We start from the raw sequence: 21292 nt of genomic DNA, 5'->3' as shown, positions 1-21292 counted from the left end.
GAGAGGTAATTTCATATAAAAAAGGTGGCTAGAAAAAATGAACCTCAGCAGGTTTGAGAAAACGTTAGCACATATGTAGGAAACATAAAATGTCAAATGCTGGTGAAGGGGAGAGGAGAAGTTGCTGCAGCTTCCTGCGATTGTAATACAAAGCTGAGGAAGGTAAAGGAGTGTTTTGTGAGGTTGGTTGTTTCTAAACACGGGCTCCTAAGTGGTTCGCATCCTGCAGTTGCTGCCATGGCAGGATTTGGTGATTGCTGCCCTGCTCCCTCCTAAGTCACCGGTGAGCCCCAGGAGCAGTGGGTGCAGTCCAGCTCTGTCTCTCCTGTGCATAAACCTGTTGCTCTTTCCAGGCTCTTGCTGTTTCCACTTACCAGCAGCCCTAGCTGTGCGCTTGGTGGCAGTACACGTTGGTGCAAAGCATCACGTGTTGGTGAAGTTAGACTAACACTGTTCCCGCAGTGGTATGGCACTACTAGTTTGAGGGCCCAGAGCAGTTTTACAGATCACTGACCAGGTTTGTCCATTACAGCTACTTTTTTAAACACCTCATTTTCAAGACAGTTCCTCGTTTGTTTGCTGCAAAGCCTAGAGTTGGTGGGGTTAGATTTGTCAGCGCAGTGCATGCTAATGCTGCCTCTTCACAACGTTTGGAAGAGGGACGCTGATCGGACAGTAAATGATCAGGTTTTCACACTTTAGACCTGACCTTGCTGTTGCATCTTCCTTGTGTTGGGTCCTTGTTACAGACCAGAAGCCCTCGAGTTTGGTTTGGCCTGGCATGATGACTCTAATCTGTGCTTGTAGCATAGTTTGGGAGATACATTTGATACCCTCTGGGCTGCAGGGCCGATCTGCATTTAGTGGCAGGACTACAGCACAGGTAGGACAGACGCTTGTGTGTCAACCTCTGAATGCTCAGCTTCCGTAACCTTGAAATCCACACTTGCATATTGCATCTTCGCAGTCTCACATGGAGTCCCTGGCAGCTCTTGCAAAGCAGTGCCTGCTGCTGTCCTGCTGCAGCTTGGGGCCTTCGGCATAGTCCTCAAGAACCAGAAAATACTTACCCCCGGGAAGGTACAGCCTCAGTGGCCGGTGTTGGCCGCTGAGCTGGAGGAAGGGCTCCCAGTTAGGTGACAGCAGCCGCTGAGAAAGCTTCTCCTCCCAGCCCGTGAGCACGTTCTTTCACTAACATTAAGTGCTGGCGGGGGGCACCATCACATATTTCCTTTCATCCTGTCTCCCTTAGAGTGAAAACGCCAGTGAGGAGGCTGGTGAGGGTGAATACGTCAATCTGTATTCCTCTGGCCAGAGCAACGGGGAACTCCCTCGCTCTGAAGGAGTAAGTAACCTGGAGAGGGCTGGACCCCGGGAAGGGGCTGCCTGGTGCATGCTGAGTTCACACCGGGGCTGACGCGCTTGGCACCGGCCTCTTCTGCACCCTGCGGAGCTCCTGTGTCCGTCCTGCTGCTCCGGCTCCCTTGCTGGCGGTCCCTCTGCTTGCCCACTCCTGGCTTGCAGGCTCGGGTGGCCTCCCGGTCCGGGTGGAGAGCAGGCGATGCTTTCAGGGTTGCGGTGAGCCCCAGCAGGTGGTAGGGATGGCTTTTCCTGCCGCGCTGTTTCATTTGTGCTTCGCTGTCTGTTTGGAGCTGCTTGCGTGAGGTTCTCTTCCAGAAAGCTGCACCCTGACCAACACCGTGCCGGGGCCATATCTATTCTTGTAACTGCTTTGGCTTCCCTATTTTAATACAGAAAGGCTTGTGCTCTAAATTGATTTTTTTTTTCCTTCACTGTTTGGATACAAAGTAAGTGATTGATTTAGCATTGTAATCGCACGCTGCTTCTTCCTTTACTCAAGCCTCGTATCTTAGGTATTTCCTAGAGGAGACAGGGCGTTTTCCATTGCAGGGAGGTACTGTCTTCCTGTTGGGTCATAGGAAACAGCAGCAGAGGTCTGTGGCCATCTTTTTGCCTGCCCTCATCTTGGAAGGCACATCTCCTACAGGATGTCTCCGAGACCTTTATCCATGCTGGTGTTAAATATGCCAAGAGATAGTGCTCCCATCACTTCCCTTCAGGAGACACATCTAGGCAGGCCCATCCTTTTGGGCAGCTGTGAGCTGGTTCTCAACTTTGAAGCAAAGAGCTTTACAGATACAGTCTGGAAAAAATCTGCGGACGCTAAGAAAGCTAAGCTCGCCAGTGTGTTTTCCAGGCCAAATGGATAGCATGTAGGTGGTTTCAGTCCTGTCTGTTCAGTAGGTTGAATTTCCAAGTTTCAGTGTGCATGATGTTAAATAATTCTGAACTCCAGCAGTTAGATTAATATTCCCATTTGCCGTTCATGGCTATTTGTCTCCTTAATAAATGGCTAATTTAAAATGCTGCATCTTTGCATTGAGCTCTCTACCTGCTGTTCCATGCCGCTGGTTCAGATGGTTCTGGTTTTTTGCATTAGCCTCATTTCCACAGCTGTGAATTGTGAAGTGGAAATGTTGCATCATTGCATAACCTCTTCTGATGGGAGAGAAGGGAGGTAGGAACAGCAGTGTGCATCCACCCCCTAAGACAGGGTGGTGTTTTGGGGGCTGTGACCAGGAGGGGAACTGAAACTGGAGAGCTTAGAGCTGGCTGTGTCCATTTTGATTAAAGCAGAAGACAAGTGTATTTCAACAGTAAGGGCTGGAGGAAGAAAAGAAAGTCGTGAGAGGGTTAAAATCCAAGACGACAGCTGACTTGTGTTGTAACTCTCAGCATCATTTCACAATGTTAAAAGCAAACAGTACTAATTACACTAGTCTCCAGAGATGGTCCCAAATTTCCTGTCTAATTAACTTCTGTGTTTTCCTGGCATTTGGCATTAACTTGCATCAATCTTTAACCGCTCTGTAGGAATTTACAGTAAGGGGCCATTTAGAGGCAGTCAGACTGTAAATGCAAGGCTAGCTGTGGTGTAGGACCCCATGTAATAATGAAAAACTTCTTTCTCTTTGCAGGAATCTCCCTCTGTCAAAGACAGCCACTCCAAAGACTCCAGTTCAAACAGCAGTGCCATGGGGAAGGAAGGCAAAGATGGTGCTGAAAGGTGAGCCTGATTCCCCTGGTCCTCCTGCTTCCCAGCCTGGAAGGGTACAGAGTCTCACCAATGTCCCGTTAGCCCTGTCCTCTACCAAACCATCCTTGGGGCTGCCTGTTCTGCCTTCAACCTTCCCAGTGTTCTCTGAAGTTTAAGCCCACTTTTTTTACACTGCTGGTGAGCAGTGGGATCCTGCTGAACAAGGAGGATCCTGGCAAGCTGTCATTACTTAACTCAGTGAGCCTGCAGGGGTTAATGCAGCCTGTGTTAGCCATCCTAAGTCCATCTAATTGGCAGTCCTGTCATTGACACTGGCTGCTCCCTCCTGCTTCCAGGGAGACGTGCAAAAAAAAGTCTGTATCACTGTTGGGAAATAGTCTTCCAGAGGGGAATGTCTTCCTAACCCTGCTAGTCAGAGGCTGGCTGAGGCCCTGAAGCAGGATGCTTTATATCCCTTTTAATGCTCTTAGCTATCATTTGTCTATGTAAATGAAGAGGTGCAGGCTGTAACAGATGGGCTTCAGGAGGAGTGGAGTGAGTGCTTCCCTGCTGCTTGAGATTGCTCTTCAGTTGCATTTCTAAAGCAAAAATAGAGAACAGCATTGTTTCGTGTGTGACAGTCAACTTCCCTCCCCCATTTTCCTGCAGTTGGTTTGAGGGTTTTAATCCCTGCAGTGAAAGAGACAATGCAAGAGTGCTCTGCAAAGCTCACTATCTGCTGAAAGTATGGACTGGTGCACGGATTTTGGCCTGTGCGAACATAGGCACAGAGAGCATGTGTCCAAGGCACAAGAGTACCAGCCCTTGGGGGCAGGAATAGTAGAGTTGTGGATGTATGCCAAAAAAGTGGTCAGAGCTTTCTGCTCTATCTTCCTGCAAAAAGAGAGCCTGTCATCTCCCCTTGTAGCAGAACAGTGGGTCATGAGCTGACTAAGTTGTATATGTGTAGAGTATGCTCAGTCTCTATACATTTGAGCAAGGGCTTAGATTTGTGTGCATTAAAAATTTGGTGGATTAAGGAGACATGGAAGTGTGTACTTATGCAAGGCATAGTAAAATCCTGTCTGCCAGAAATGCAGGCAGACAAGTGTTCAGGGCCTAAAGGTTCATCTTTATCTTTTTCAAGAGATGCACAAAGCAACAGAATTAGAGCTAGACATTTGGGCTTGTTTGCAAAAGACTTACCTCCAGACTGTCTGTGTACTTACTGTCGCTTAATGAAGGTTTGTAGGCTGAGAGCTCAGGTGGACCCAGCATCTCTTGCCCTGGATGGGCAATGACACTGATGGGTATTTGCCTTTTTTTTTTTTTTACAGGCAGCAACAGTCACCAGATGCTTTGGAAGCATCACAGTTGGAGGAAGAGGTAGATGAGCTATCCCTTATCGACCACAGTGAAATTATGGCTAGGTTAACACTGAAGCAAGAGGTAGGTGCATTCAGGCTTTGCTTTCCTAATCTTTGGTTTATGCTGTATTGAAATCTGATTCTCTGTGTGCACAAGCAAGGCATCAGCTTTTATTTGATAGGAAAAACTAGGTTGCAGCAGAAGTGGTATGCAGCTTTATTTGTGCAGGCTGTTGTGAAAGTATGAGATGCTGGTACAGGCAGGGAGCATCAGCAATGAACGAGGGTTTAACAAAATGTGAAATGTCTCTTTAAAAACCAGTGCATCTTGTGCCCTTTTCCCAGTCTGCTCCTTCCCACCTCTTCAGCCTGTGACAGACTGAAATGAAGCACCTGAGAGCCTGAGCACAATAAATCCAGGTGTGGGTTCATGGTGTTGGCCTTCCAGTCTGAAGGCAGGTTTAGCAGATTTCCTGAGCAGGATGTTGTATTACTGATGTGGAAGAGCAGCCAAAGCAACTGTTTCTGTATTTGAGAAATGGCTTTCTTTCTAGCCTTGGGTGCACTCCCAGACAGCTTTGCTCACTATGCTTTTGAACGAAGCTGTCTTTGACGTGCAGCTTGAGGGAATATGCAGGCTTTTGAAGCTTTGAGACTGTCAGGGGGCTAGTCTGAAAAACAGAGAGAATGTATCATTTACTGGCACTTTAGGAGTGCTCTTTGGTCAGCCGAGATGTGCAGGAGAGAGTGAGAAGCTATTACTCATTCCTTAAGTAGTATTTCATGAGTCTTGCCAGAGGGTCACCTGAAAAATTCACATCTCAGACATAGCTGCTCCATGGCTGTAATCCGTGTTTTTTTCAGTGTTTTGCATATTGAAATGACAAAGACATTGCTAAGGGAAGCCAGACACGACTCCAGTCTCCTCTGCAGGAATATTTCCTTTAAAAAACAATTCAAAACCAGCAATTTCTGAACATTTGGGACTAGCAGATCTGTGTCAACCCTTAACTTCTTTTTTCTTTCTTTTCTTTACGGTCTACATGTTTGAAATGGTATAGAACTGCCACTGCGAGCCGTTTCCTGCAGCGTGGGAACTGCTGGCTGAGCGATAGATCAGTTTTGCATATTTTTAGTTGTGAATTGAAGTAGCTAGAAGAAAGATGTTTTTAGAGAGTGGTAAGGCAGGGGTCAAGTAGTTAGCAGGTCTGTTTTCTGCTCCCAGTTGTTGGATCACTTCAGGTGACCTCCAGCCAAATAGTTCCAGATTACGGAACTAACTTACTATGTTTTGATGTTCCAGGAACATGCAAATTGAACGCATGACCTCTCACCCCACAGCCGCTGTGGTACGTGATCCCGCACTTTGAGACAGTTCACACAGTGTTACTGCTCTGTTAATGGTCTTCTGGGAGCGTTTGAGAGTCTGGGACATTTCTGTTCATTCTTCTGCGGACAGAAGGTTCAGCTTTCACTGAGCTTCACAGCCTGGCCTTAAGGAGTCAGAGATCCCAAGTGAGGATCAGCCCAGATCCTCATCTGGGACACCAAATGCTGTATTCAAATTCCAGGATTAGCCCAGCACTGAAGACCATGTCCCAGCTTGTGCTGTGAGCAGTGCCAGGAACATTGCGTACTCTGCCAGTTGTTGCTGAGCTTGAACCCCAGAGATGGGAAACCAGGCCGAAGGGAGCTTGGGCCATGCCTAACGTGTTTCTGTTCTCGTTGCAGGGAGATGACGGGCCAGATGTTCGCGGGGGATCCGGAGACATTTTGTTAGTGCACGCAACGGAGACCGACAGGAAAGGTACAGTGGATGCACCAAAGCAGAGGTGAAGAGCACAGCCTGGCATGGCCTTTTGCTGCTTGCCTTCTGCCTCTCTGCAGAGTGCGCAGTCGTGATATGGCTGCAGGCAGCTGGGCCAGGGTGGGGAGGACTGCATTCGTGATCCTCTGAGTTGCAGGCGGGGGGATTGTGCTTATCTTTGGTGAAATGGAGGTAAGCTGGATAAGCGCCTGTTCGTTCCATTTAGCAGCAGGGATGGTATTAACCCCTCATAGCCCTTGCCCAGATCTGGAAGGCAAGGCGCACCAGTGGAGTTGGTGACAGTGCTGTGTTGGTGTCCCCGTACCTCCAGCCACTGCTTTCTGTGAGTGCAGGTGTGACCAGCCTGTTGTGGCATGGGTCCTGTTTTCAGAGGTGCTCCTTGCCCTTTGAACTTCAGGGCAGTGGTGATGTAGGAGTTGCTGGACTGACTGTTGTATCAAAGCAGGAGAGGAGAGGTGTTGGTTTGGGTCTAATCCGGTACCCATGGGCTTCAGGCAAGCTGTCCAGGTGCTGGTCTGCTGACACCCCTTATTTTCAACTTACAGTGTCACTTCCTAGTCCTACTCTGTACCAGTTGCATGCTGGTAGCCACCCAGACCAGTTCAGAGAGGGAATCCACAATACAAGAAAGGAGATGTGGGGGAGGAAAAGGGAAGTTAGCAACTCTTCGGTGTAGACTTGTTAAAACCCCACTTTATCTCTCCAAACCCAGTCACCATCCACATTAAGCAGCTCCTTTCCAAGACCTGTGGCAAAGACAGCCTTTGCAATGTTTCCAGAGAGTGATTTTGAACCTGCCAAACACATCTGTGCTGATGGCCTTAACCAGAATTGATCTCCTTATCTCCCGGGATGCAAGGCACAATGCGCTAACCCACTGAACCACTCAGTGCTCGTATTTTAGAGATTTGATAGTCAAAGGGGAAATATCTTTCATGTGCATTTTTAAATGGCAGGGTTTTTACTGTGGCATAAGGTGTTTGCAATTACTTGCCAGCACCATTCAGCTAGCAAGAAAATCCTTCCCCTGACAGCTATGTTTCCCTGTTTACATTGGGCATCAAATCCAGGCAGAAAGGACCAAAGTTAGAAACATACTAGAGGGGAGGTGGCAATTGATTGCGCCAAGGCTAGATATGTATATTTTAAAAAAAATAGTCTAAATGAGATGGCGGAAATACCCCTTATAAAACCGCTGAAACTGGAATAGAGAAGTTCTGATTTACTCCTGCTGTTCTCCGGAGCAAGCATCACATTGAAGAACTTCCCTACTGTTCCTGTTGAAAGACAGCTACTTGGTAAATGGACGTGTGCTAGACCTCCAGTTCATGAATGGGGAGCTCAGAGGGTGCTGCAAGCAGTGAGGTGAAAGCCATTGAGAACCTCTCAAGACCAGGAAAAACGAGAGCGGGATTTCAAATGCACGGCAGTGCGGAGGGGGAGAAGAGCGGCTGAGGGGAGGGAGCTCTGCACAGCCAGTTTCTCAGAATAGTCACAGAGCTTAGCCTCACAGGCTCTGCCAAGCCACTGAGCTGAATGGAGCACGGAGGAATTTGTGCTATGCTAACCCAGTGTTTGGGTGACCGAGAGGGTTAATGAATTAAGCTTACAATGAGAAGAATTCAGGGCTTGTAAATCAATCAGCCAAACGGCACAGAGGGGTATAGTTAAGAGGCTTTCCTTTAAAGATGAATTTCTTGGCAGCTTCAAGTGCCAGAGCAGACCAGCTGTATTACCTCACGTTGCCTTTTGGGCAGATGGGAACCCAGAATAAATGTAACTCCACGCCCTGTTGCATGATGCTTCTTGTCCATTTGAGTTTTCTAAAAGAGCTAAATGGAATAAGGGATAAAGAGAGACTTGTGGTCTTTAGGAATAAAATCCATGGTCAGTTAAGTGCTCACAGCCCCACGCGCTTGCTGTGAATGCAGGATTACAGCTGGACGACGCCTAGGACTCACCCCTGACATGACCACCCAGCCTCCGGCTTTAGAGCTTACGTCTGATTGTCTTTAACCAAAAGGCAGCAGCGCTTTCTGATTTAAGAGCAGGAGGAAGCGGCATCCCTGTCAGGCTCCTGCCAAGAGAAACACCGCAGGGAGAGAGGCATAACGAGCACACCGTGCCCTGCTCTTTCCCACCCTCCATGCGCAATGGATGGATGTTACAGCTCATGGGTGTGGGGTGATCCCTGTCCTGGCTGAAACAAGCTTTACATGTACAGCCTAGCCTGGGCAGGCAAGGCAGAAGCTTTTTCTCCCCGTCTGCACTACCAAGGCTCTGCCAGCGGTTGCAGTGGGCCGGGCAGGGGCAGTGTGCCATCCCACTGCACATGCTTCCTGCAGTGCTGCGTGGTTTTATACTGGGGCTAATAAGTTTCCATTTTGACCGCTGCTGTCCACAGTGACCAAGCTTTACCTGGGACTGCGAGCGTACTGCAGTCTTGACCTAAATCTTCTTTCCCATTTGCAGTTCCTGCTTTTTCAAATTCCCTCCTTTGTGCCCATGATGATGGCCAAAGCCTTTACAATTCTGGGGCCTGTAGCACCCACTGCTGCAGATGAATAAACAAAAGCTGTCTGCGTGCACCGCGTCAGAGTCTGTGTTGTGGCAGGGTCATGGACATGGTAGCGTCAGTTTTTGCAGTGCAGTTTACTCTTCTTTTGGCTGAAAATAATCTTATATTTACAATGTCCTGGGGCAGATTTCCTGGAAGGTAGCAAGGGCAGAAGGTCTGCAGCACCCGTATCATCGTGTCGAAACGCGTGTGTTCCTGATCAGGAGGGAAGGGTAACCATGTCTTTCTGCAGGGTTCTGTGCTGCCCAGGCGGTAAAGGCAGAGAACAGGCACCCCACATCTCACCATCAGATCTTCTCTTTAAAGTATCCACAAGGTCTAAACCACAATTTTCCTTGACCCATTATTGCAAGTTCCTGTCCCACAAACAGGGTTTTTTCGCTGACCCCTTTGGTAGTCGCATAAGGGAAGCAGCAAGCCTGAGTGCTGCAAATGGGAGCCAGGCTGGTGGGGACAGGGCAGTGTCAGTGTTGCTTTTGTGCTGTAGGGTCCATCTGCCGGTAAGAAAAAACAGCACAGCATTTCTGTAAAGTCTGTTCGTGTCAAAATGCGTCCATGTCCTCTTCCTGTAAAACTGGATTCAACCTTACAAGAAGCTTCCTTTTTCTGAAAGCAGGGTTGACTGTGGCTTTCTTGTCTTTCTCTGTAGATCTGGTGCTGTACTGTGAAGCCTTTCTGACTACATACAGGACATTTATTACCCCTGAAGAGCTCATCAAGAAGCTACAGTACAGATATCCTTTTGCATGAGTGGCAGTTTACTCCCACCCAGGAATCAGAGCCAAGCACTCATCGTGCAGGGAGTTGGTGGCAAGTTGTTCGCTCAAAAGCCTGCTGACAACGTGGTGGTCGGTAATGTACTTGCCCTGGAGGTGTCCCAAGCAGGACTTCCTTCACCTCTGCAGCTGCAAATGGGAAATGCTGCTGGGCATGTCCAGGCAGGGTGGAGTACTGGACCTGAGAGTAGTCTCCTGAGGGCCCTGGCAGGGGAGAATAGCAGTTCAGATTTTCTGTAAATCACTGGGAAATTGGTCATTTGTTTGGGACATCTTGTTTGTAGACTAGAGATCACACCGCCTTCTGGAGGGGCTGCTTGGGCAGGTGTAGTTTAATACTAGAAATGACTAAACCATCAAGACCTATTCTCTCTCTTACTATAAGAAATGCAGCACAGGAGACAATGTCCTCTTGGCCTCCCAGTTCTGAACAAAGCTTGTAACTGCTAAGAAGGTAAGGGTCCCTGCGTGGCAGGGTGAGCAGTAGCATTTCTGGCAGCGTATGGAGAAGGCTTCTTGCTGAGGACCCTGCCTGTAGTTCCTTCCCCTTGGCTCTGTTCCCATAGCTCCCTTTGCCGTCAGCTTAGCAGGTCAGCATCTCGGGGTTCAGGCAGTGCAAAGGCCTCATGGGCTTTGGTCCTGTGGGCTTAGGTCCTGCATGCCCACATCAAAGGGAGCCTGACGTCACCCTGTCCCGCGTCGCAGCTCATCACTGCCATCTGCAGCAGAGCTGCTGCTCCCCTTGCTCCTGCTGGGATCGGTGTGGCCAAGGACACAGCAAATCTCACTGCAGAGCAGTTGTCAGTGAAAATACTGCTTGGGGCATTCCTACAGGCCCTTGTTAATACTTGACTTACTGATAAGCTTTTTCTCTTTCCCTTTGTCCACCTGGCAGAAGCTTTTTCAACCTGTGCTGTGTCCCCTGCCACCATTCTCCTTGCAGTAAATTGGGCAGTGAGGAAGGTAGAGGTGACATCTGAGATCTGTTGAGACCAGATGTCACAGACCAGTGGGGGAGATCACGGTAGAGGAGTGCTGCTCATTAAATTCCACCTTAGAGAGAACAGTTTCATGGTACACCTGCTCTCCTAGCATCAGTTCTGCAAGGTGCAAGTACCTCCTCACACCCCTGCTACCGGCAGCTGGTGGTAGCTTAATACCATGTTAATTAGAGCCACATCAGTGTCCCTTATCTCCTGGAAACTGAACACCAGTCTCAGCCAAGACAGAATAGTACGCTATTCTAATGTTCCTCAAGGCAGCTGTTAATTGCACTGGTGCTGGTCTGACCACATTAAGTTGATTCTTTAATTTGCAACCAACATATGAGAAGTTTTGCCACTTCCCAGACACGTTTAAAAAGCGAGTCAGTAAGAACACCTTCTTCGTGCTGGTGAGAGTGGTGGATGAGCTGTGGTGAGTTGTCTTCTTCGTTTCGGGATGGGAGGTGTGGGGTCAGTAACAATACAGAAATCTGGCAGTTGCGAAGATGTGTTTTTTAAACCCCATCTATGATGACAGCTGAAATCCCTTACCCTGACCAATGAGACACCTATAGTTCTGAACCCTCTTGTTGGAAGAGCAGGTTCTCGGTGTGTCCTAACTGGGTCAGTGATTTTAAAATAACCAGCAAAAGCGGAATCTCTGGGAGAGGAAGAGCTGGGAAGAGGAGGAATTTCAGTCACTCAGTTCTGCTTGTAGGGAAGAGTGACAAGACTCAGTAGAGGTACAAACTCTGTAGCTCAGAGTCGTAGCTCTGATGCCTTCCCTGGGTTCTCCATCTTTTTCTCAGCTTAGTGGAGTTGACAGAGGAAATTCTGAAGCTGCTGATGGACCTGGTCTTCCGGCTGGTCTGCAATGGGGAGCTGAGCCTCGCTAGAGTGTTACGCAAGAATATCCTTGATAAAGTGGATCAGAAGAAAATGCTGAGCTATGCCAATTCCATCAAACCTCTTGCAGCCCGTGGCGTGGCAGCCAGGTGAGGAAAGATGCAAGTAACCATATCTTGGTCCTTTGAGAGACAGGGCATCCCTTTCTTGTGGGCACAAGAGATTTCTCAGTCCAAAATACAAGAAAGGAAAGACAACAGGTCCCATTTTCTTAGCCTTTATACTGCATCCTTGTTTCCTACAGGCCAGGCACCCTGCATGATTTCCACAGTCACGAAATAGCCGAGCAGCTGACCCTCCTAGATGCTGAACTCTTCTATAAAATTGAGGTACAGAGACGAAGATGGGGTAAGAGCGGTAAGGGAGGGATTTGAACACACACCCCCCCTGTAATCTCTGGTATTCCCTACCAGCTCTCCAAGCACACCCGTTGGGTTGTAGGAGACAGCTGAACTTGTGTCAGCAAACGGCTGTGACCACAGACTGCGACTGCGAATCTTGAGGCAGAAATCCCATTTTAATGTGTGGTATTTTCCCACCCTTCTCTTCTTCCTTGGCAGATCCCAGAAGTTTTGCTCTGGGCAAAGGAGCAAAATGAAGAGAAGAGCCCCAACCTGACACAGTTCACAGAGCACTTTAATAACATGTCCTACTGGTAAGGAGCAACTGTGGCACCGAACTGCGCACTGGTTCCCTTGTTACAAGCGGGGTAATGTATATTTTTGCCCAGGAAGCAGATGCAGGGCACTTATTAAAAAGACCCCAGAGCACAAGAGAAAAAATGAGGACGGTTGTGGGGGGCACCGTAACCTGGAGGAATTATTGTCAGTACCGTTGAGCCCTTCAAACAAACATTGCCCTTGCAAGTAAATGCACTCTGTGAAGGGTTATTGTGGTCATCCTTGAAATTATTCTTTGTTGTTAATTAGAGTGCTCTATTTAAATTGGAAGCATCATGAACTTTTCAGTATTGTTGATCCATCCTTATCAGTTAGCAGTTCTGCTAACTGCAACAAGAAATCTGGCATCTGCTTAAGTGGGTTTATCTTTGTGGGTTTTTTTCTGTCTGTTCTTCCAGGGTCCGTTCAATAATTATGCTACAAGAGAAAGCCCAAGACCGAGAGAGACTGCTCCTTAAATTTATAAAGATTATGAAGGTACCAGCTTGATTCTTGCTGTGATCACACACACTGCTCCTTAAAGGAGCAGAGGAGTGGGACCTTCTGGTTGGTAGAGCTGTGTGATGCTAGAAGGCTTTTCAGATCTCTAGAGTAACTGGACTATTCTCTCTCCATACAGCACTTACGAAAGCTGAATAATTTTAATTCCTATCTGGCCATTCTTTCTGCACTGGATTCTGCACCCATCCGAAGGCTGGAGTGGCAGAAACAAACCTCAGAGGTGAGGAGCAGTGAGGCCTGTCATCTTCAGGGGAAAAAGATAACTGTGAAACAGTTGAGTGGTTTTAACAGCTCAGCAACATCCCAGGGTGGAGGGATGGCAGATAACTGCTCTCCAGTGGGTATAATGCCACAATGCTGGAAGCCAGCAGCGTGGCTGGGCATTCTGACAGCTGCAGGAGTGCCAGCGCAGTCATGGGTGAGAACAGCCTCCTCTTCCTCTCTCCAAATTGAAGGCTTGATGAGGCTGAAGGCAGTGAGGCTCTGCGTATGTGCACCCAGGGTCAAGCTGAGTAAATCAGTTGGAGGTGTTTGCAGGATGCCATTAACTCCCTGGCCTGCATGGCTCTCTGGGGAGAGGTTACAAAGAAAATGGGTTTGCAGCAGTGGTGTCAAAGTGGGCTTTGTGTTCTGCCAGGGCCTGGCTGAGTACTGCACACTGATTGACAGCTCCTCGTCCTTCCGCGCCTACCGAGCAGCTCTGGCTGATGTGGAGCCTCCCTGCATACCTTACCTGTGAGTTGGTAGCTTCTTTCCTCTGCTATTACTTCTGCACGTTAAAATGGTTCCTTCAAGGATTTCTCAGCAGCTTCTGCTCAGCTCAGCACTTGCATTTTGCCCTACACCAAGATGGCAATGTGCCACGTCAACCCACATGCCCTCTCTGGAGCAATTTGTCCTGTGGCATAGGAAGGCAGGGTGGCAGCTATCTTTTTGTAAAGAAGGCTTTTGTCAATTGACTATGGCAAAGGAAAGATCAAACAACTGGATCTTCAGTTGATGCTTTTTAACTATATTTTCTTCGGGGTCTGTGCACAGAAAGACAAATTTTCCAGTGAGGTGCAATGGATCCCACAGCTTCAAGCTGCCACTTGCTCCTCCACGACAGCTCTGGTTCTGCTGGCTGCAGAAGCTGGTAGATGAGGAGTCTGCCTTGTCAAACGTGCTGCTTCAGCCTGTTTCTAGATGAAAGGTTGAAGCTGTTGCCCTTCTCCGTAAGGGCCTTCTGATTTAGATATGAGATTTACTCTGGGTTTACACCAGTAAAACTTCTCCTGGTCTTGCTTTCTTCCATGGAAAGAGTTCTGTAGGAAGAGGTTGCATAGGTACATGCCACCTCATCTGGCAGGGGACCACAGCAGGGCTGTGCAGAGACGTGGCCGACTAGGGGGGGCAGAGGGAGGAAGGCAGCACAGACCCCTCTTCTAGGGAAACCTCAACATGAGGGAAACCCTCTTGCATAAAACTGAAAGAAAGGTTTAACCCCTGGCAGGCACTTCCCGTTGCGACCTTCTTCCAGCCTGGTCCTCCTTTCCATGAAGGGTGAATGAGCAACCTCAGCACCCTTAGCGTGACCATGAGTGCCTCGCCTCAGAGGTTCCTCAGCTGTGCATGGTGGGCTCCTTGCACCTAAACACCTTTGGATCTGCTGCTGGGGACATGTTTCCCTTTAGTTTAAAGTTGCAGTGCTGATGGTGGCAGCACTGGGAGGCCGTTAGGTTGCCTGTGGCTGCCTTTTGGCTGGCTGTCCTGCCCCTGTGTGACTAACCTCTGTACTTGTTTGCTTACTCCCTGGCCCGCTGCCCCTTTCTCTCTTTCAGAGGCCTCATTCTGCAGGACCTGACCTTTGTTCATCTGGGAAACCCTGATTACATTGACAGCAAAGTGAACTTTTCCAAGCGCTGGCAGCAGTTTAACATCCTGGACAGCATGAGGTGCTTCCAACAAGTGTAAGTGCAGCAACAGGAAGGGCACAGCTGGCTCTGAGGCACCACGGTGGGGATTGGTGTGGGGGGTCGTGGCTGGGGTGCAGGAGCCCCCGTGGAAGGGGAAGGGAGTCTAAGGTCGAAGCATCATGATGGAGATGTAAGGAGACCTGGGAAGGACAGGCTCCTTCCCTCTCTAGGTTAGCTATGTCTAAAAGTTGTGAAGACGTTTTTCCTATATTAGCTTTGAGATCCAGTGCAGTAAAGTTTTGCCACTACTCTCTTTCAGACAACAGTTTTTCCTCCAGGTTTTGCTGTTGCTGATTCCTATGTTCTCTAGTTCGTGGAGGGTTTTCTTCAATGCTGTCTCGCAGCAGAGGCAGCAGATCTAACTGCTGATTTCAGTGTGATAGGGTCTTTTTTTTTCCCCTCAATTCAGCAATGGGCATGATAGTTTTTTCCCCTTTTTGGTGTCACACCACAGTCACAAGTATTGGGCTCAGGTAATGCAAACCCCACAGTGCTGGATGTCCCTTAGGGCAGGGCAGGGGTGGCTCGAAGTTGGGAGAAGTCCCTAGGTAGGCCCTTGTTTAACTGCCGCCCTACTCTGTGGTTTTCCAGACATTACGACATCAAAAGAAATGACGACATAGTATCATTCTTCAACGATTTCAGCGACCACCTGGCTGAGGAGGCCTTGTGGGAACTGTCCCTCAAAATCAAACCTCGGAACATTACAAGGCGGAAAACAGACCGAGAAGAGAAAACCTAGGAGGAGGGGTTGTGCGAGCGAGGAGAATTGCTCCGCAGACGCACCGAGGGCAGCTATGAGACTGGAGTTCAATGTTTGTACCTGTTACTGGATGACGCACCCTCCCTCCCAGCTGGCAGCGATCCCTGGGTGTGTGAATGTCGGGCTCTCGCAGCAGGCAAGAAGTGACGGCACGCGTCAGCCGTGAAGGGCAGAGATCAGCCGGTGCTCGCTGCACTCGCCCTCCTTCTCCTCCCGTCCCTCTGTGCCATGAATCAGCTTTAAACCCGGGGAGAGAGATTTGTGGAAGGAGGGTCCCATGCAAGTGTGTTACTGGTTTGCTGGTGGATTGCATCTGGGAATACCCGGGCTTTTGTTTTCATCCACAAAGGAGGGTCAGCAAGAGCTCAGCACCCACAAACTTGTCTGCAGAGTGGTGTTCAGCAGGCAGCAGCCGTGGAAGCCAAGGGTTTGAGTCTCCCCTGCAATGCCACCTCGAAACGTGTTCAACCCTAGGAGATGAGGATGGAAGAGTCTCCCGCTGCCTGCCAGAGGAGCTCTGCTTTCGGAGAGCTGCTTGTGTTTACAGGGGTCTTCGGTTTACCCCAGATCTCTGGCGCCTTCTTCATGGGAGGAAGGCACCGGTCGTAGATACGGAAGAGGCACTGAAAATGTGGGCAGGGACCCGCCATCTCCAGTCATCGTATCCCCCTCCTCCTCTCAGATCTTGTTATTTAAGCAACGGTAACCCCTCCAAACCCTGGAAACATTGACTACCCGAGGTACTGCGGTTCACTTGTCCTGTGAACCCGTATCTTTTAGTGATGGTACTAGCTTTTGCACAGTAAATGCTGTAGTATATGAGACTGTAAATATTAGTATTTAGAATCCATTGGGGATTTTTTTCATGCATGTCTGAATACCGATGGGTTTATAGGAAAAAAAGTGCAAAACAGTATGTATAAAATTCACAACCAGTGACAATGTTGTTCCAAGTGCTGGAAGAACAGAGGTTCGGGGCGGCCGCATGGGTGCTGGCTGTGGAGCGGGTGCAGGAGCCGAGCGAAGGAGCCAGTGGGTCCATTTCTGGGGCTGGAAATGGGAACAGGGAAGGAGCCCTGTGCCCGGCCGAGCTGCCCCGTCCCCTCCACCCCACTCCTCTCTCTTCTCACTGTTGCCAAATGGTTTTTTTCAGGGGGTCCCCGTCTGGCTGACCCTTGGTGCTGTGCTTCGTGATCCACGCTTTGGCAGGAGCCCCAGCAGATCCCCATCCCCAGTCCCGCTGTGCCAGAGCCAGCAGGGCAGAGGCAGCCCGGCATGGAAGAGCGAGGGGGGGTCTCATTTCCCACACACGCAGCGTTAACCCCAATCTGTTTGGTGTGCCTTATTCAGCCCCTCTGTCCCCTCTCTGTCCCACCCAGGGTGTTCTCCCTAGTGCAGCCCCAGCCAGGCCATTTCACGTCCCTCCCCTGTCCCCATCCGATGGTTTACAGTGTGGTCGGGGGTTTGAGCGTACGCTGTAGGTTTTAGCAGCCTTACGAGGCCTTTCTCAGCACCGTGTCTTGCGGTCACAGGTTTTTACAGAGTTCCGTCTAACAAAATCCTGCGGTTTTAGGACAGCGGCTCGCAAGGAATACGGACAGGGTGCCTCACAGAGCATCCTTAACTTATTTCTCAGTAGCAACTCCTTGTTTCCTAAAGCCTCTGTTTATTCTGGGTGAATCAGAGTTGCAAGCACTTCCTTCTAGAAACAGATTGCAAAGTCTTAGCTGGCTCCCTGCAGACGGCAGCTCTGCCCGACGGGTGGCAGGAGGGAGCGACAGCAGTGTTGCCCCATTCATAGGATTGTACCCTGCTCAATTATTTTCCTGAAGATTTAGGCACAGGACTTGCTCAGCAGCCAACTGCTGAAGTGCAGAGAGACCCCCCTGCCCGCTCTGGTGTCTTCTGGGGGAGGAGAGCATGGGGTCCAACACCGGTTCATGCTGTGCAACCCCAGAGCAGGAGGAGCAGGGACATTCCTGCACTGAAATGGGGCATCCGAGCCAGAACATTTCAAAACCGGTTTGTTTTTATGGCACTAAAGGGCATTGGAACCCTGTGCCATGTCCAGCTGAGGCTTTGCCATCCCCAAAGGCTTCCCAGCCTTCCATGCAGGAAGTAATCTTGTGTTTTCCTTTGTAAATAAGATTTAAAAAAAAAAACACAACACGGCGAGACTGTGAAAAGGCAAATACACCCCGTGTCTGGCGCAGGCTTCTCCCCGGCCGGCTCTGAGCACCTCCCTCAGAGGGTGTGCTGTGGCACAGGCTGTTTCTAGGAGTGTCGTGAGCGGTGGTCGCACTAAAACCAAAGCCCATCGCTCCACTTGCCCCGTGTGGGGGCTGTGGGGCTGCAGCGTTCATGGCTGGGGCTCAATGCCACGGAGGTACAGGAGGGTGCACCTTGTCTTCAGCCCTGCTGGGATGCTCATCTCCCCTCTCGCTGGCAAGCGGGAGCTGTTACTAGGTTCTTCCCTGCACTTGAAACCACGATCCCTCCTAGCACCAAAGGGGGGGTCTCGCTCCCCACTCTCCGCCAGCCCCCCTGAAAGCCGGAGGCTCAGCCCACGGCGTGGGGACGGGAGGTCCGTATGGCTGCAGCACCTCGTCCAGCATGGAGGGGCCGTGCCCCCCGGCTTTCCTCCTCTGCTTCTCCCCTTCGCGCTGCAGCCAGCCCCAGCCAAGCAGGCTGTCCCGACCATGGCTCCTGGCTCGTGTCCCGACCTCGGGCCAGGCTCACAGGGCTGGAAGGACCCTAAAGAAGGGTCTCCTTGCCCAGAGCACCTTCAGGTTTGCTGCCCAGAGACACCCCCCACCCCCCTCCAGGAGCAGCACCCCTGTGAAGCAGAAGCCCAGAAGAGCAGCCCTTCTCTGGCCACGAGCGTGTTCGCCTGTCTGCCAGGCAGCGTTCTCGAGACTGTCACCTCTCTTTTGGGGGGAGGGAGGGGGTCTCAATCCCCTCTCTGCGCAGGGCAGGGAGCGAAGAGAAGCGATGCCCCCTGCCCCGCTCCCAGGCCCCTCGCCCACCCCCAGCTGTTCGGTTGTACTATATATTTACCACTAACCCAGTCCCGATGGTGGCATCTTCCTGCAAACATTTCAGACCTGTAACTTTTATATAAAAGACAAATAAACACCAATAACAAACCCGCCTGATGATCCTGTTTACAGTGCATGCAGCAGTCTGTGGATTAAAGTGACAATCGAATCCACTTCTGGCGCTGGTGTGGCCTCGTGTTTTCTCATGTGCCCCTTGGCGTTTTCCTCTGCCCTTGGCCCTTTCCCCTATAAATCTCTTCCTTCCCTCCGTCGAGATGGTCTCGCCCCAGTACAAGCCCTACACTTGGGAGGGGATGTCTGCTCCTGTCACCTTCCTCTGGGCACTGATGTCCCCCGTGTCGAGGGGTCTCGGTTCCCCAAAACACACGCAGGCAGGCGTGTGCCTGGCCACAGCCCAGCCCGTACGGCGGCTGCATGCCGGGCGGCCGAGGGCTATAAATAACCCCTGCGGCAGCCTGGGCGGCTGAGCACGCTCCCGCGCTATTTCAGTCCTGGACGGGGTTCAAAATTCCTCTGGCATCGGCCAGCTTGGGAGGAGGATGCCCAGACACTAACCGAGCGTGTACCCCCCGGCTCGCTTGCCGGGGCTGGACCACGGTGCCGCATCCCACCGGCCCGGCCAAGCGCGAGGGGGCTGAGGGGTTTGTCGCAGTCCCCTGGGGGACAAGACAGGAGCGTGGCTGTGAGCAGAGCTGGGGCCTGGCGTGGGGCACGCTGACATCCCCGCTCAGCTCATCCAAGCAGCCTTTGGAAAACCCAGCGGCTCGTTTTCCCCTTCTCTGCAGCAGCTCTGCGAGCGGCACCCCCAGACCTGGGGCTGCTGCATCCCCAGCACAGCCCCGCTTGGGCTCCCCTTCCCCGGGGTCTCCCCGGGGTCCTGCTTGGGCTGGAGCCCCGGCACCCACCTGCTTTTGGAGGAAACCCTGGTTTGACCGATGACAGCAGAACTTGGCCTGAATTTTGTGGTGGACAAAAGCCACGGGGTGGGGAGGGGAGGTCCTTGGTGGGCAGAGAAAACAAGCTTTGGCTACACCTGTATTTTATTTCAATCTGGAAGCAGCAAGAAGGTGGCGATACAGCATGTGTGTGTATTTGTGTGTGCAAAATTACCATAGAGGCTAAATACATGGGTTTATATCTTCTCACATTATTAATGACCGGTGAGGGCTTCTCGCACGCCCAGCGCAGAGCGGCTGCACACCTTGGCCCCTCCGTTACGCCTTGGCCATTTGCTCCAGTCCCGGTTCTACAAGACGCTCCCTCTGCACCAGAGTCCTGTTTGACACCTCCAAGCGACAGTCCGTGCTAACGGGGTTCAACATCCCGCAGCAGAGCCCGATGCCGGACATGGTGCCGCTGCTCTGACGCGGCTCCTTGCTCAGAGCCGGCTCCAGCGGGACACAGCACCGCCATCGCTTTGGTCCGGGTTCCTCCCGCCCGTGGGGCTGAGAGCGGGCGGGCGAAGGCACGCGTGGCTCCGGAGCGGCTCCTCGCCCCGCCAGGAAAGACGGACGCTGCCCCTCAGCCCCGATAACGCTTTGTGGTCACCCGTTTCCCGCAGCAGCCCCGGCGATGCCATGCGGGGACTGCGGCCGCTCCACCTGCCCGTGCCCCCCCAGGCCGTGGTGAGCCGCAAGAAGCCCCCGGCGCACGCCGTGTCCCTGGGGCTCGGGGTCCCTGTCATAGGTACAGGGCCACCAGGACGTAGACGACCCAGCTGATGGAGGCGAACAACCCGAAGAGGAGGCTGAAGAGGACCAGCGACTGGGCCTTTTTGGATGCCACGTTTGCCTGGGCCACATCCCCACGGCCGAGCGCAGCCCGGGTCTGGTGTAAAGGGGAGAGGTTAGGAGAGACCCGCAGTACCAAGAGGGGGGGGATTCGAGGTGCCGGCTGGGTTTGTGTAAATCAGAACCGCGCCGTCCTTACCTCGTGGGAGTAGAGGAGGGCGACGACGCCGGTCAGCAGGCAGCAGAAGACGGTCACCAGCACCGACTCCACCATGTAGTCCTTGGGCAGGCGCTGCCCACGGCCGGCGGGCGATGGCCCCGTGCTCGGCTGCCCGTCATACTGCGACACGGGGCAGGGGGTGGTTAGAGCTGCAGGACCCCCCCTCTCTGGCCTTGTACCCCCCTCTTGGGTCGTGCTGCTCAAGCATCGTTTGGGGAGCCGCTTGGGACCCCGCAAACCCAGGAGGGGGGGGGAATAAGGGGTGACCCCGCCATGGTCGGGGCGGGGGGATACGTACGGTGGTGTAGGGCAGGGGTGCGGGTGGGATGCCCTGGGGTGGGAATGGTCCTGGCCCCCGCCCTGGCTGGTAGACGACGGGCGCTTGCTGGGAGAAGCCGGCTGGGAACGGCGGGTACAGGAGATGAACGCTCTTGGGGTCCGGGGGGGAGTAGGGCGGCGGGTCGCCCTCGAAGGCCCCGTTGCTGACCGCCGCCGCCACCACCGTGGGTCTGTCCCCGTTGCCCGTGGGGGGGTCCCAGCGGGTGCCGGAGCTGGACGGTCCCCCGGCCGCCCCGCTGCCACCCCCACGCTCCGGACCGTGGTCCCGGGGCCCGACCGGCGGCTCGCCCTCCATCCCACCAAGCGCCCTGCGGGGACACGGAGGCCGTGGGCTGTGGGGCCCCGGCCCACCGACCCCAACCGTGTGTCCCCCCCCCGAATTAGGGTCGCGTTTCAGGCTGGGACCGGCTCTCGCAGCCGAGCCCCCCCCCCCACACACACACCCCCCAGCCCTTTCGCCACCCCCACGGCCCCGACCCCACTCACGTCGGTGCCCGCGGGCTCCCCACCTGCCGGAGGCTCGGGGACCGGCCCCCCCACTCCCCCCCC

General features: G+C 52.1%; 2 protein-coding genes across 8 annotated transcripts in view; one reads left to right on the top strand and one right to left on the bottom strand.

Annotated features, from left to right (window-relative positions):
* Positions 1 to 18543, top strand: part of RAPGEF1 (Rap guanine nucleotide exchange factor 1) — a 90433-nt gene extending 71890 nt beyond the window's left edge. For 4 of the 7 annotated variants that reach the window (XM_049832140.1, XM_049832136.1, XM_049832135.1 and 1 more), the window contains 14 exons: positions 1253 to 1345; positions 3000 to 3088; positions 4396 to 4507; positions 6157 to 6232; positions 9481 to 9569; positions 10935 to 11023; positions 11400 to 11585; positions 11741 to 11825; positions 12057 to 12151; positions 12575 to 12653; positions 12796 to 12897; positions 13315 to 13412; positions 14498 to 14626; positions 15224 to 18543. In XM_049832140.1, coding sequence (XP_049688097.1) covers positions 1253 to 1345; positions 3000 to 3088; positions 4396 to 4507; positions 6157 to 6232; positions 9481 to 9569; positions 10935 to 11023; positions 11400 to 11585; positions 11741 to 11825; positions 12057 to 12151; positions 12575 to 12653; positions 12796 to 12897; positions 13315 to 13412; positions 14498 to 14626; positions 15224 to 15374 — 1473 coding nt within the window. In that variant the 3' untranslated portion in view covers positions 15375 to 18543. The remainder of the gene's footprint in view (positions 1 to 1252; positions 1346 to 2999; positions 3089 to 4395; positions 4508 to 6156; positions 6233 to 9480; positions 9570 to 10934; positions 11024 to 11399; positions 11586 to 11740; positions 11826 to 12056; positions 12152 to 12574; positions 12654 to 12795; positions 12898 to 13314; positions 13413 to 14497; positions 14627 to 15223) is intronic. The other 3 variants (XM_049832141.1, XM_049832139.1, XM_049832138.1) reach the window with 1 other exon arrangement.
* Positions 18544 to 19476: 933 nt separating this feature from the next.
* On the bottom strand, positions 19477 to 21038 carry PRRT1B (proline rich transmembrane protein 1B). The gene is made up of 3 exons (XM_049832370.1): positions 20703 to 21038; positions 20384 to 20524; positions 19477 to 20281 (listed from the first exon to the last, which is right to left on the bottom strand). The coding sequence occupies exons 1-3, from the start codon at positions 21036 to 21038 to the stop codon at positions 20135 to 20137; spliced, it is 624 nt and encodes a 207-aa protein (XP_049688327.1). The 3' UTR covers positions 19477 to 20134.
* Between the last annotated feature and the right edge of the window lie 254 nt (positions 21039 to 21292).

This window comes from Accipiter gentilis, chromosome 29 (assembly GCF_929443795.1).
Source record: "Accipiter gentilis chromosome 29, bAccGen1.1, whole genome shotgun sequence".
In the NCBI taxonomy this organism is placed as follows: domain Eukaryota; kingdom Metazoa; phylum Chordata; class Aves; order Accipitriformes; family Accipitridae; genus Astur; species Astur gentilis.
This window is presented reverse-complemented; position numbering and strand designations above follow the sequence as displayed.

Bases quoted from the DNA above. Each gene is read 5' to 3' on its own strand.
- PRRT1B (XM_049832370.1), bottom strand. From the start codon at position 21,038: ATGGAGGGCGAGCCGCCGGTCGGGCCCCGGGACCACGGTCCGGAGCGT. The intron at 20,525-20,702 runs GTACGTATCCCC...CCCGTGTCGCAG, and splicing joins CACCCCTGCCCTACACCACC to TATGACGGGCAGCCGAGCAC. The intron at 20,282-20,383 runs GTAAGGACGGCG...CCTTTACACCAG, and splicing joins CCCTCCTCTACTCCCACGAG to ACCCGGGCTGCGCTCGGCCG.